The sequence below is a fragment of the Histomonas meleagridis genome, assembly GCF_020186115.1.
Source record: "Histomonas meleagridis strain 2922-C6/04-10x chromosome Unknown contig_1, whole genome shotgun sequence".
NCBI lineage: Eukaryota > Parabasalia > Tritrichomonadida > Dientamoebidae > Histomonas > Histomonas meleagridis.
The window spans coordinates 271,434-285,483 of record NW_027150746.1 but is presented as its reverse complement, the minus strand read 5'-3'; the positions used below and the strand labels follow the sequence as shown (position 1 = coordinate 285,483).

Here is a 14,050-nt window from a genome sequence, read left to right as displayed (position 1 = left end):
CAAGATTTCAAAGAAGATGAAAAATTTGTTAATATTTAAAATTCGAAGTATTTTATAACTCATTGTAAAACCAATTTCAAGATATGGAAGCTCATTAATTGTTCCATTAATATCGCTTTCATATGATGAATATGACACTTGGTGACTGATTGCTTTATCAACAAGAGAATCTATACGAATATATACTGGGCTCAAGATACCAAAAACTAAAACGCCTGCGCCAGAAATAGCTGTGCATACTAGAAGAAATATAACAGTTGTTTCAATATGATCAAGAAAGAAAAATAGTGGAAGTGAAATCAGAAAAATTATTATGCAACAATAATATGTCCATGTTCTATCATAACAAAAATATTAATCAAATTACATTAGTATCTTTCTTTTCTTATTGTCTTTTTCAGGGATTCATTTGAAACGTTTGATACAGATGCTGGAACATAGGCAAAAACAACTGAATAGTTTCCAAAAAATTCTTGAAAATGCCGATGTCCAACAAGAAGATGTAACAAAAACTTTTTCAGCATTTTTATTCATTCGACGGAGGTGATCGAAAATTTGATAATATTTGAAACCGAAAATGTTATTGATAACAATTTATTCAAGTTTTTTAAGTGATGAATAAACGAACATTTACGGATTTAAATTTTGTTTTTTAATTCTTTAAACAATTATTCTGGTAAGATATAGTTACGTTTAATCATAAAAATAAGCAATAATCATATTGTTAGGACAAAATCTTTTGCAAAACAAAAAGATAAATATCTGACAGACTTAGTCAATTCTAATATGGTGGCGAGACATCGGCCACCATCAAAAAACAACGAAAATTTCGAGAAAGCAATAACAATACGCCACGTGTTATTTGTTTTTTCATACATTGCTACAGAAATAATAGAAACACGCCTTACTTTTCTTCGGTTAAATCCACCACGTCTATTAATTTCTCAATTTCTCCAATATGTATCAATGCTTCTTGCTGCATTTTTTGTACGTATGTTTGGAAGAAAGAAAAATATGATAAGTCACAAAAAACATTTATCACTTATCAATTCAGCTACTCTCACACTTCTTGATATTAGTTGTGATGCATCCTTAAAAATTGCAATGTCTCTTGCTCCTGAAAAATCGGAAACTCTCTTTTTTTTATTTCCCATATTTCAGTCCATATTTTCATTAATTTTTTTTAATCAAAAACTTACGTTTATTGAATTTATCGGGTTAATTTTCCAAACCATTGGTTATATTTCAATTTCTTCAAGTCCTGTTGGCGAACCATTTGAACCGATCTATTCTACCCCATATTTTGTTTTTGGAATCGAGTCAGTTCATGCTGGCTATCTCTTTCTGATTTTATCTATTCTACTTAATTGCATTAGTATGACAATTGTACAATCCTTATCAACTACAATTAGTCTTTCGCCACTTTCGTTTTGTGCTGAAAACGGAGTTTGGGGAATTGTCATCACATCGCTATATCATTCGTACATATCGTTCACGAAAAAAGAAAAAATATTTATATCGCCAACTCATAACTCCATAATTCTGATTACCGCTTTTGTTGCAGCAAGCGCTTTAAGGCATTATATGCAGTTTTGGCTAATTCTGCATACGTCTGCTGTTGAATTGTCCAGAATTATTATATTCGCAACAATGCTAAACTTCTTTGTGAGACATAGTGTGTTTAGAGAAGAAGTTTTAACATTTGGTTACTCATCGATTCCTTATCTTGGAGTCGTCTTCTCTTTCTTGGGATTTAATTTGTCCGGATTTTCAGTCGAAAAAAGAACACTAACAGAGGAAATAGAACAGTACCAATTTCTTGATTCTGAAGAAGAAGAAGGAACAGGGAATGAATTGTTTTAATAAAAATAGAATTTGTATATATTTACTTACACAACAAAAAAAAAATCGGCTAGAACGATAAGCGTAAAATTGTGTACTAAACGATCAAAAACATATGAAAAAGTTAATAATGAAGCTATCGTAAAATGTAAAGCTTATGATATTGATTCGCCAATGAGGTAATGAAGCTCAATGAAATCAGCTAATAAATCTGGAAAGAAGAAGGCTAAAGTATCGTATTCAACAATCTCTTCTTCCTCGTCTTGGTTAGTTATTGTTCCAAAGCATTCGCCTGTTTCATCTTTCCATAAGGAAGTGATTCGAAAGTTGTTTGGTGGTGTCTCAAATTTTTCATCAGAGTCCACTTCAGTAACGCAAGCGCCGCTATACCAACTTCTCATAACATTTTTTTTCGGCTCTCTTCTAACTAAAAGAACATTTTCAACTTGCATATCATGGAAATTTGTAGGTTCAATATCAGCATCAAACTCTCTTTGTTGTGGCTTTGGTTCAAGTGGGTTTAATTCTAATTCTTGAATGTTCTCTTTTGAAGTATCAATAGGAAGATTAAAAATCATTCTGAAATCAGGTTGTGTTGGCGGCTTAATTGTTGCCACTTGTTCAGTAGCTTGTTTTGCTTTTTCTTTCTTTTTAATCCAGAATTCTTTGATTAAATTTTTGCAATTATCAAGAAGTCCAATTGGCTCCCATGTTGGATTCTCGTACCCAACCCACCTCACAAGGTATTGTTCAGGTTCTCCAGGTAGTTTTCTATGGCCGACAATAGATTCTACTTCGTATGCTTCTTCTGTTGTTTCAGCCATTTCAATAGTATACGTTTAATTTATACAATAAACGGTCTCTTTCGGTGTCAATTTTTTTTTCCATATTAATTTTTTTCAAATTGAAACTGTTAACAGTTTGCCTTTGATGTTATTTTATATATATAATTGAAACTAATAAACTTTTGTATAATTTATAAATTATTAGTTTGATTTTAATTATGAATTATTATAATTTTGAATTTGATTTTTATATAAAAATTTTTTTATAGACTAATTTTAAATATTAACAAATTTTTCATCTTCTTTGAAATCTTGTGCAAATGGATCTTCGTCAATATGTGATATATTAATTCCTGTCGAAAAATTATTGATTACATTCCCTTCTTGTCCATTTTCGTTTTCATCATTACTATTTTCATTAATATTTAATTGTTTTCGTTTATGTTTAATTAAAACAATTGATATTATGATAATAATAATGATAATAATAATAATAACAACACAAACAACAATAATAATAATATTGATATTAATATTATTCGAATTCGTTTGTTCTTCTTTATGTTGAAATATCGTAAAAAAATTAGAATAAAATATGAAATTTGTTGAATATTGAATAATCGTATAATTATAATAAATAAAAATCGTATGAATATAAATATATGCTGAATTAACAAATGATATTGAATATGTATTTAAATATGAAATTTGTCTCGTAATTGTTCTTGTGATTGAATATGAATTTATTAATGTTATTGTTATTGAATAAGAAAATTTTATATCAGATTGGAAAGAAGATGTAAATGTATTCGATATTGTAACAGAATTAGAATCAGTAAATGTATTTGATTTTATAAATGTATTTGATTTAGTGAATGTATTACTTTGTGAAAATGTCAATGTTATTATTGGTTCACAATATTCACTCGCATTTCCTTGTAATATGTTTAAATTTCCAAATTTTGTATCATTGTAAACATTAGTTACAATAACTTCTTTAGTTGAAATATTATAAAATGCATTGCTTCCAATTGATGGTTCTGAAGATCCATAATAATAAATACATTGAAGTTGTTGACATTGAGAAAATGAATAACTTCCAATGGTTGTAACTGTATCCGGAATAATAATGTTTTTCAAATTTGTACATGAATAAAATGAATATGTTTCAATGATTTTAACATATTTAGGAACGCAAAATGTTTCTTTCAAATTACCATTCGGATAACAGTTAAGATTCGTATGATTTTGATTATAAATAATTCCATCATAATGATAATTAGAATAATATTCATTTTCTTCTGAAATATTAATAAATTGAAGTTTAGAACATAAACTAAATGCACCAATTCCAATATATCTAACTGATTTAGGAATTATAATATTTTCTAATGAATGACAATTTTGAAATGCAAAATCATTTATTTCTTGAATATTATTCCCAAATGTAATCGTTGTTAATTTAATATTTGAACTAAATGCTGAACTTCCAATTGACATCAAAGAATCTGGAAATGAAATATTTGTAAATAAACATGAATAAAATGAATAATCTCCAATTGTTGTTAATGAATTTGGAAACAAAATATTTGGAAATAAACATTGAGAAAATGAATAACTTCCAATGGTTGTAACTGTATCCGGAATAATAATGTTTTTCAAATTTGTACATGAATAAAATGAATATGTTTCAATGATTTTAACATATTTAGGAACGCAAAATGTTTCTTTCAAATTACCATTCGGATAACAGTTAAGATTCGTATGATTTTGATTATAAATAATTCCATCATAATGATAATTAGAATAATATTCATTTTCTTCTGAAATATTAATAAATTGAAGTTTAGAACATAAACTAAATACACCATTTCCAATATATATAACTGATTTAGGAATTATAATATTTTCTAATGAATAACAATTTTGAAATGCAAAATTATTTATTTCTTGAATATTATTCCCAAATATAATCGTTGTTAATTTAATATTTGAACTAAATGCTGAACTTCCAATTGACATCAAAGAATCTGGAAATGTAACACTTATTAAAGAACATCTATAAAATGCAATATCATTTATTGTTTTTAAATTGTTTCCAAAAGAAATTGTTTCCAATGAAGTACAAAAATAAAATGCATATCTTTCAATCGTAATAACTGAATCTCCAATTTCAACAGATGTGATTGACGTCCAAAATTCAAATGTATTATTTGGAATAACAGTAACATTACCATTAATAATAATATTTTTTATGTTATCATCTTTTTCAGTTGGAAATTCATTTGGATGAGAAATAGTAAGTGTTCCTGTATTTGAATCAAATGTTTCATATGAAAATATGAAAAAAACAATCAAAAAAATTGGAGTTAATTTAATACTATCGATTTTTTTATTATGAACAAATTTGGAAAAATAATTTATCAATAAAAATTTGATTTTGATATAAAATTTTGAGAAGGAGAATGTACCATTAAATGCGCGTAGATAATTATTTCCATATATATTAACGATATCATGAATAGTTGATCTTTCATTCGGGATCATTTCTGCCGTTTAAGTATACTAATTCAAATTTCAATACTCTTTTCGAAAATTATTTGACGTCAAACAATGAAAACTATCAAAAAGTGAATAATGGCACATGAAAATTTAATGTAACTTGTTACAAAACCTGGTTTAAGTTTTGTAAAGATATCAGTTCTTCATCCACACCTTCTCATCAAATTTCTAACTCATGCAAATGTCGCTATGATTTATATTTTCACATTTCTTCAAATAAAATAATTTTCATCAAATTTAAACTCATGCAAATGTCGCTATGATTTATATTTTCACATTACTTCAAATAAAATATAATTTTCAACAAATTTAAACTCATGCAAATGTCGCTATGATTTATATTTTCACATTATTTCAAATAAAATATAATTTTCAACAAATTTAAACTCATGCAAATGTCGCTATGATTTATATTTTCACATTTCTTCAAATAAAATATAATTTTCATCAAATTTCTAACTCATGCAAATATCGCTATGATTTATATTTTCACATTTCTTCAAATAAAATATAATTTTCATCAAATTTCTAACTCATGCAAATATCGCTATGATTTATATTTTCACATTATTTCAAATAAAATATAATTTTCAACAATTTATTTAATCCATTGATAAATCTGTTTGTGGTGGTTTACAAGCAGAATGTATTATTGTGTTATCATTCAGCACGTAAAACACAGAGAATTTAATTGGTTTTCTGCATGTCGCGCACAAAGTGTCGTGTGTAATTTCCACAGAGCCTCCTTTCAAATATTTTAATTGTTGTTTCTTAAATGATAAAGTTGATTGGATTAATGCATTTTCGATCTTTTTTTCGCGATTATGATTCACCATTCCGACGGTGACATTCTTCAAGAATTCTTTAATTTCAACTAATTTAATATTCGATGGAATTCGTTGAATAACACAAACAATATCTAAAAATTCCGTCTTCGTATTAACAAGTCGAATTATATTCTTTTTCGAATTTTCATTAACATTCGGTTGTGATATTAATTCCATAAATAATTGTGTAAAACATCTTTTTGATTTTGTTCTTCTTCATAAACTTTCTCACAAAAATCAAGTGCAATACTAAAGTCGACAATACTTTGCGAAACAAGTTGAAGACAATTCTTAATCATTCCGCTTCGTCGCATTGCTACGAGTTTCTCTTCAAGAAAACAATCACTGATTTTATCAACTTGTGCTGCTGCATCTGATCGTTCACATGTTTCAAGTATCTTTTGTAACCCTTTTCGATATGATTTAATGGGCTCTGGTTCTCGTTCGATTGATATATAATTCATTGTTAATGCACTTAAATGTTGTGAGATCGATGGCGATAATATTTCGATATAAAGTTCGATCAATTTAACATTTAATGTGTTCTTGTTGATCTTTCGTTCATAGATACAAAAGTCTAAGAACTTAATGTTAATAATATTTTGTTCAGATTTCTTTAAGCCGGCAGATGTCTCGATAAAACGTAATATGTTATAGACTTGTGACTCATCTAAATAATTCGAACAGAATAATAACGGTGATAACTTAGGATCTTTGTCATGGACAAATCGAAAGACTTCTTTCCCATGTTTCTCGAAATCATGTGACATGCGAACATATTTGACAAGTTCTTCAACAAGGCCTTTGTCTTTAAGGAACTTAATGGCAATCGAATTTCGGCCATACGTTCGACATAATTCCAAGAAAATCTCATCGGAATTCTTTTGTTGTAAAAACTTTTCGGTGGAATCAAAGAAGATTGATGGCTTCTGTCGAATGAACTCAATGACATAGTTAGGTTCGACATATACATAACACTTGAATAAGACTGATTGTAATATCATTAATGTTGTTTCTTCATCACAACCTTTCTCTAAGATGCCCTTAATGTAGTTCTTAAGTTCAACTAAAGCATTTTCGTCAAGTTGCATTGAACTTGAGAAATTAGTATTACTCTTCTTTTTCCATTCGGTTAAATTCGATTTCTCATCAGTAACTTCATATGGTAACAACACCGAAAAGTTACTGACAATCGATGACGGTGGCTTGTTGCTGTTCTTAAAGTTAACAAACGCTTCGTGGAATTTCCCTTGAACTAATAAAGATTCGCCATAACTCAAATATAAATCATTCAATTTTGACTGAGAAGTTTTATCGTCGGGAAATGCCGCTGATAATGCAATGGCATTTTCCCATAACTTTCGATTTGTTAATTCATCGATTTGGGCTGTAGGTGATACAAATTGTACTGAAAATAATTGCTTGTCATTAGAATATAAAAATGAATGATTTGGTAATGGACATAAAATTGATTTAGATGCAGGTGGTTCAAACGGAATTTCTAATGTTAAATTGTCACAGACTAATGCTTTAACCTCGATAAAATGTTTAAAGATAAATATCGCATATGGATAATTTATCTTAAAATCAATAATGGTTTCATTATTTTTGGCTTGAAGGCGTTGAAATGGACCATTTCGAAGGAATTCGACATAATCTTTGTATACTAAATAAAATTGTGATACTTTTTGTCTTTGTGAAAGTCGATTAGTCTTGGATCCTGTGGGCCCAGTGGCAACACCAATGAAACGTGGAGACTCTTTTCCTGTGTCATAAAATTTGGCTTCTCTCATATCAAGAATTTGTGGTTGATTTTTTCCTTTCATTTTAAAAAGAATTTCAACATTAGATGAAACTATTTGGGAAACACTTTGCTTAAGTTCACGTGTAGAAACTTGAAGAAAATCTTTGAAATTTTGGATAGAATATTGAATGAAGTTTTTACCAGATATTACTCGAAGTGAATTCTCATCTCCGCACGCACAGAAATCATCAACATTGGTAATGCTAGTGGGGTAGAATGGTTCATGAAACTTTGATTCTGGTAAAATATATAATTGATTTTGAACAAGAGCAACGATTAAATACTCTTTGCAAAAAACAACGGCTATTTTCTTTAAGCCTCTCTTGGCTATTTGGGTCTTTTGCATGGTATTTAAAGATGCTTTGACTTGTGATCGAATTTCATATCTAGTGAGCCAATTATCAACGGTTGCAACATAAAAATACTTTTTAGTTGTAAATATGCTTAGTATTGATGATGAAAATGTATGCAATGCTGATGGTGACTCGAAGACAACATTCATCTCCAGTTATATTTCAGATATTTACAAAAGAGGTTTTTGTCAAATGTTGCATAAAAAGTGACAAAAAGATACATACATTTAAACCAAGTTTATATCCATAGCGATTAAACAATTAATCTATTTAATCAAAAAATATATCGTATATTTATTTGAAAAAGAATATTTGCTAGTTGACAGTTGAAATAAATTTTATAAAATTCCAATTAAAGCACTATAATTCGTTTTTGTAGAGGTTGGAAATTACTTCTATTTTTGGTTTAAAATGGTGTTGGGCTGGAATTATCATTATTGGTTGCGAAATTATTTCAATGGATTTGGAAACATTAGATAAACCGTAAAAACGATCATTTTTAATCATGATCAATTGCACCTCCAAAACAAAGGGGTCTTATTCGTAAATAGGAATAAATATATTTGTGATTCATAACTTACTAATATATTTAATATAGAATTTCATATTTAAGTATTTTTTTAGAAACATCAAAAAATGATAATCACCTGATCTGATTGTAACAATTTTACAACATAATGATTTAGCAAACACATTAAAAATCAACTTATTTTATATAGAAACAAAAATTATTTTATATTTCTACAATTTTATTTATTTCCGCAAACAATTTTTCAAAAAGACATTTAACCTTCTTCCAATGTTTTCATAATGATTAATTTTTCTTCAACAGGAAACCTAAAATGAGGAGAGAACAAATCCTTTTCATTTTGTTGAATATTTTTCATAAAATTCGACAAAATTGAGATATTTATCTTTTGCTTTAATGTTTTGATATTTTCAGGTGAATGATAACATATTGCAACCAATGTTGGTATTAAAACATTTGATTCTTCTTTCTGAATGAAATATGATAAAGGTAATCCGCATAATATTGATAAAATTGATGGGTTTCCAATATTACATTTTTCTCTAAAAACATTTGAATATCTACAAACAATTCCAATGAACAAAATGAATTCTTTTGAGACTTCTTTTGAAGTAATAAAAGATTTAACAATATTTAATATTTGTTCAATGTTATCTTCTTTTAATATTTCGTCTAAATTATCATGAAAATTAATCATATAAAGAGATATTATATGTATAGCATTTTCGGATTTGGTTAATATTAAATAATTAAATAATGATGAATATATATATGAAGAAGTTTTGTTAACTAATTGGAATAACTCTAATGGAATTTTAGCTTTGTTATTTTGAAGAAATAATGAAATTGATTTTAATAATTGGATAATTAAATTAATAATTTCTTGTGTTGATTCATTTTTTAGATCTTCTTGTTTAACAATTTCAATAATATAACATAAATAACGTATAACACTCGAATAAATCATTTGTGATAGCAATAATATTTGTGTTTCATCATATTGACAATTTAAAATGGATGTCCAAAGTGAAATTATTTCTTTCGTTGTTGGAAGTGAATCAACTTGATGACAATATTCATGGAAAAGTGATATAATTCTAAAACCAATATTGAATACAAATGGATATGAATTTGGTAAAAGATTAATGACATGACGTAATATTTGACTTCCATTTGAATGATTAGAAACTAAAATAAGTTGAAGTGATTCATATATTACTTTTGCTTCCGGTGATTCCCATTTAATGAATGACTTTTGATCATTAATTGCCTTTAAATAATTAATGATATGTTGTGATTGATTTTGTTCTTCATTTATCATTGCTTTACTAAGCTTTTCTAATATTTGCGATTTCTTTGGTTCTTCTTCATTAAAAGTTGGAATTGTAATGATAGGAATGTCTTCATAACTAATTCCCTTTAATGGAAATATTTCTTCGGGAAGAAACTTTTGATTAATAGCTTCTGTAAGAGTAACGGCCTTTGGCTTTTTCTTAGGAGGAGACATGTCAGGTGAAATTTGATTCTTTGATGCTGTTCTTTCTTTCGCTTTATTTCGAATGTCTTGTACCATCTCTTGGTGCCTTTTGGTTGCTTTATCCATGTTTCTTTCAAGTTGAAGCTTTTTCCCTTCATTTTCAAGGCGCTGCATGAAATTATTTTCTTGGATTTTTTCAATTTCATTATGCGCTTTTTCAACAATTTGATTTAATATTGCTTCTCTTCGCTGAAGTGCAGTATCAAGCTTTTCATTAATTGTTGATTTAGCTTCTTCTTGTTGAAGGTTCATTCGCTCATTTACTCTCCGAATTTTATTTGTTTTCATTCTAATTTCACGATTTTTAATATTTTCGATTCGTTTCCGTTTGATTTCTGCGTTAGCAATTCGTTCTTCCCATGTTTGTGTCTGCTTTTTTGGTGATGTAGGCAATTCTGGTGCAGTTTTTGTAAAATGTGAAACAGCAACTTTAATCCAATCATCAGATGTAGTATCTGGCCAATTTTCGTCACTGTAATTACGCCAATTTGAAATCGAAAAAGATACAGAATTTGGTCTTTGATCTGCTTCAAGTTGTGATGTAACAATTTTTTGTGTTTGGATTTGAACTAAAAGATTTTTGAAATCTGTTATGTATTCATCGAGTTTTTTTGTTACAATTTGAACTAATTCTTCACGAAAATGATGTTCGCAAAAACTATAAAGTCTATCAATAGAATTTGATGAATTAATCATCAACGAGACAAACAAGTCGAGAGATTTTTTGTTTTCTGGTGACAATGAATATTTTTTGGAAATTGGTGAATTTGTAGCAGACATCGAACGTTTGGAATTTTTGACATTTATTGAAGGGCATTTCTTTTGAGGAGTGTTAGGACATTTTTTATTTGTTCTTTCTGGATGAGGAACTGCACCCTTCATTTCCTTGTTGACAAAGGACGTTAAAAGGAACGTTTACAGTGTTTGAAAAATTCAATGTATTGTAAAATAACGGTTGTTACATTGAAAATGTTCCTGCACTTTTCGGGAGATTAAATTCAATTCAATAAGTGGGAAAACATTAATAAACTTTTTCAATATTTTATATCAAATGTAAAATATTCAAAACAGCTATCGTTTAATTCAATTACAGTGACCGTTATACGATACAACTTATTAAAATAACGGTTGTGGATTATTACTGCATCCTCAAGTCTGGAAAGCACCTAAATCGAACTATGTTCAAGGAATACTCACATTAACGCATTTAAAGTAATACATAGCAGGGGAAATTTTCAGAGTAGTTAAACATATTTAATATTCAAATTGGAATTTTAATTATTTCGCTGGTTTTTGAAGGATATGTTGTACCAGCAACACACCAACACACCCAGCTTGATGTATACATCAGGGTTTTCAAAAACGATTTCACGCCTTCGCCTTTGACCCCAATGACATTTTGGCCCAACATTTCAATGGATAAACAGTCGGACGGTTTTAGCGGTTTGCTACATCAAATTGATGATGTGCAAATTAAAATTCATATGGATGTTGAAATTGCGATTCAAGCAAATTCAGCAATATCAACGGACGAAATAAGAACGTTTTTTGAAGGGATTGCAAATGAGCAACCAAATATTTTTTTAAATGTTGGAAATGTAGGATCAATGACAAAACATAAAATTATACAATCAGTACACTTACCATCTAATGAATATGAAGAATCAATAGAACAAATCAATATTTATGGTGATACGCCACCTATTAAGATTCATTGTTATATATTAAATCATGATGAATCACATGATGATATTATTGATAACGATGGAGAAATACTATCAATTGCACAACAGACAATTCTACCCTCGGAGAAATTTCAAAATGATTTTGATTCTGTCATATTTGAAGGTGAAGAAAGTAACATTAAATCGATGTTATTAAACTTTATGGAGACGAGTGTTCAATTTGCTAATCATGATGTATGTCCAGACACTGTTACATCAAATCGAATAATATTATTATATGGGCCACCCGGAACCGGAAAGACGACCATTTGTCATGGTTTAGCGCAAAAGTTATCGATACGTTTTTCACATATATATCAATATGGGACCATATTAGAAATTAATACTCATTCATTATTTTCCAAATGGTTTGCCGAAAGTGGTAAAATGGTAAAGAAGCTATTTGACCGCATTAATTCCATAGCATCAGATCATAACGTTCTTGTTATCGTATTAATCGATGAAGTAGAATCATTAGCAACCGCAAGAGAATCATCAATGAATGGCTCAGATCCGTCCGATGCCATTCGAGTAGTTAATGCTTTGCTTACGCAAATAGATCAATTAAGGAAAAAGACTAATGTTATAATGTTGGCCACTTCTAATTTAACCGAATGTATTGACATTGCCTTTTTGTCGAGAGCCGATATTAAGCAATATATTGGACCTCCATCAAAAATCGCAAGATATATAATTCTTAAAAGTTGCGTCGATGAACTGTACAACAAAGGTATCGTTGAGTCAAACTTCGGTTTACTCGATTATGATAAATTGTCGATTTTCCAACAAGAAGTACTTCAAACGAGTTTCCAGAACACTTATTTGCTCCTGAAAAGTGCCGAAAAATGTGAAGGTTTGTCAGGACGCATTTTAAGGCGGTTACCGTTCCTTGCGTTTGTGTACAAAGCGATGCAAATCCCGGCGAAGTATTTAGACTTTATAGACGCGTTAGACTTCGCAATTTCGCAGCAATTCGAAAAGAAAAATTCTGAATAAAGAAATACTTCTGACGACATAACATCCATATGTTTGTCTCGTTTTCATTTTGATTAAGAATTGTGTAAATCTGAATAATAAATAAAATGAATAACTGTGCTCATGTATGAATGCTCCGGACAAATATGAATGTGCAATCGGTTCTAATAATGGTAATGTTTGCGTGAATGATGTAAAAGAGTAAATATATTTGAACATGTTAAAGTCTGCGATAATGCATTTGATTGTGCATTTGTGAATGTATGTGTTGGCTAAGGATATTGGTTACATTCTTCAAAAGATGAACCTTTGGATTTTCAATAATAAATTAATTAAAGATGAACAAAAGCAAATGTATATGTTTCAATTGAAGAAACAAAATCTGGAAATGTGATATTCGGTAGGAAGTTATATGTAATGTATGACTTCCAATTGTTATAATCTTACAATTTATTACTTCCAAAGAAAAAACATTAAGCTAATACATTAGTTATTATTGATTAAGTGATCCTGGAATTGTAATAATAATCAGTTAATGATATTGTCAATAACATGATGAGTAACCACCAATTATTGTTACTGAATTTGGAATTTAAATGAAATTAATATCGGAGCATAAGGAAAAATGATTGTATGCATTAACAAACAAAATTAGTTTCATCATTTGAATCAACTGCTTTTATATAGTGTTCAAAATTTTAAATTATTATAGTATTTAATGAAAATAATTATCATTCTTGAAACAAATTCAGTTATAACAATTGGAAGTTATTAATTTTCATCATTAGAAAATATTAACATTCCGAATTTAGAAACTTCAATTGAAAATAATGCATTTTATCATTTTTTTTCAACAAATATTAATCTTCCTTGGTCTATACATTGTAAATCACGCATTTTAACATATTTTCTTCTTCAGCAAATATTAATCTTCCTTGGTCTATATATTGTAAATCACGCATTTTAACATATTTTCTTCTTCAGCAAACACTAATCTTCCTTGGTCTATACATTGTAAATCACGCATTTTAACATATTTTCTTCTTCAGCAAATATTAATCTTCCTTGGTCTATATATTGTAAATCACGCATTTTAACATATTTTCTTCTTC

General features: G+C 28.5%; 3 protein-coding genes across 3 annotated transcripts; 1 reads left to right on the top strand and 2 right to left on the bottom strand.

Moving 5' to 3' along the window:
* Window positions 1–1,997: 1,997 nt before the first annotated feature.
* Window positions 1,998–2,666, bottom strand: GO595_000087 (chromodomain Y-like protein; the record flags this gene model as incomplete). Its single annotated transcript, XM_067922290.1, has 1 exon — window positions 1,998–2,666. The coding sequence occupies one exon, from the start codon at window positions 2,664–2,666 to the stop codon at window positions 1,998–2,000; it is 669 nt and encodes a 222-aa protein (XP_067779542.1).
* Window positions 2,667–6,183: 3,517 nt separating this feature from the next.
* On the bottom strand, window positions 6,184–11,121 carry GO595_000086 (farnesyl pyrophosphate synthetase; the record flags this gene model as incomplete). The annotated part of the gene is made up of 2 exons (XM_067922179.1): window positions 6,184–8,186; window positions 9,858–11,121. The coding sequence occupies 2 exons, from the start codon at window positions 11,119–11,121 to the stop codon at window positions 6,184–6,186; spliced, it is 3,267 nt and encodes a 1,088-aa protein (XP_067779541.1).
* Window positions 11,122–11,630: 509 nt separating this feature from the next.
* GO595_000085 (pachytene checkpoint protein 2-like) lies at window positions 11,631–12,959 on the top strand (the record flags this gene model as incomplete). Its single annotated transcript, XM_067922068.1, has 1 exon — window positions 11,631–12,959. The coding sequence occupies one exon, from the start codon at window positions 11,631–11,633 to the stop codon at window positions 12,957–12,959; it is 1,329 nt and encodes a 442-aa protein (XP_067779540.1).
* Between the last annotated feature and the right edge of the window lie 1,091 nt (window positions 12,960–14,050).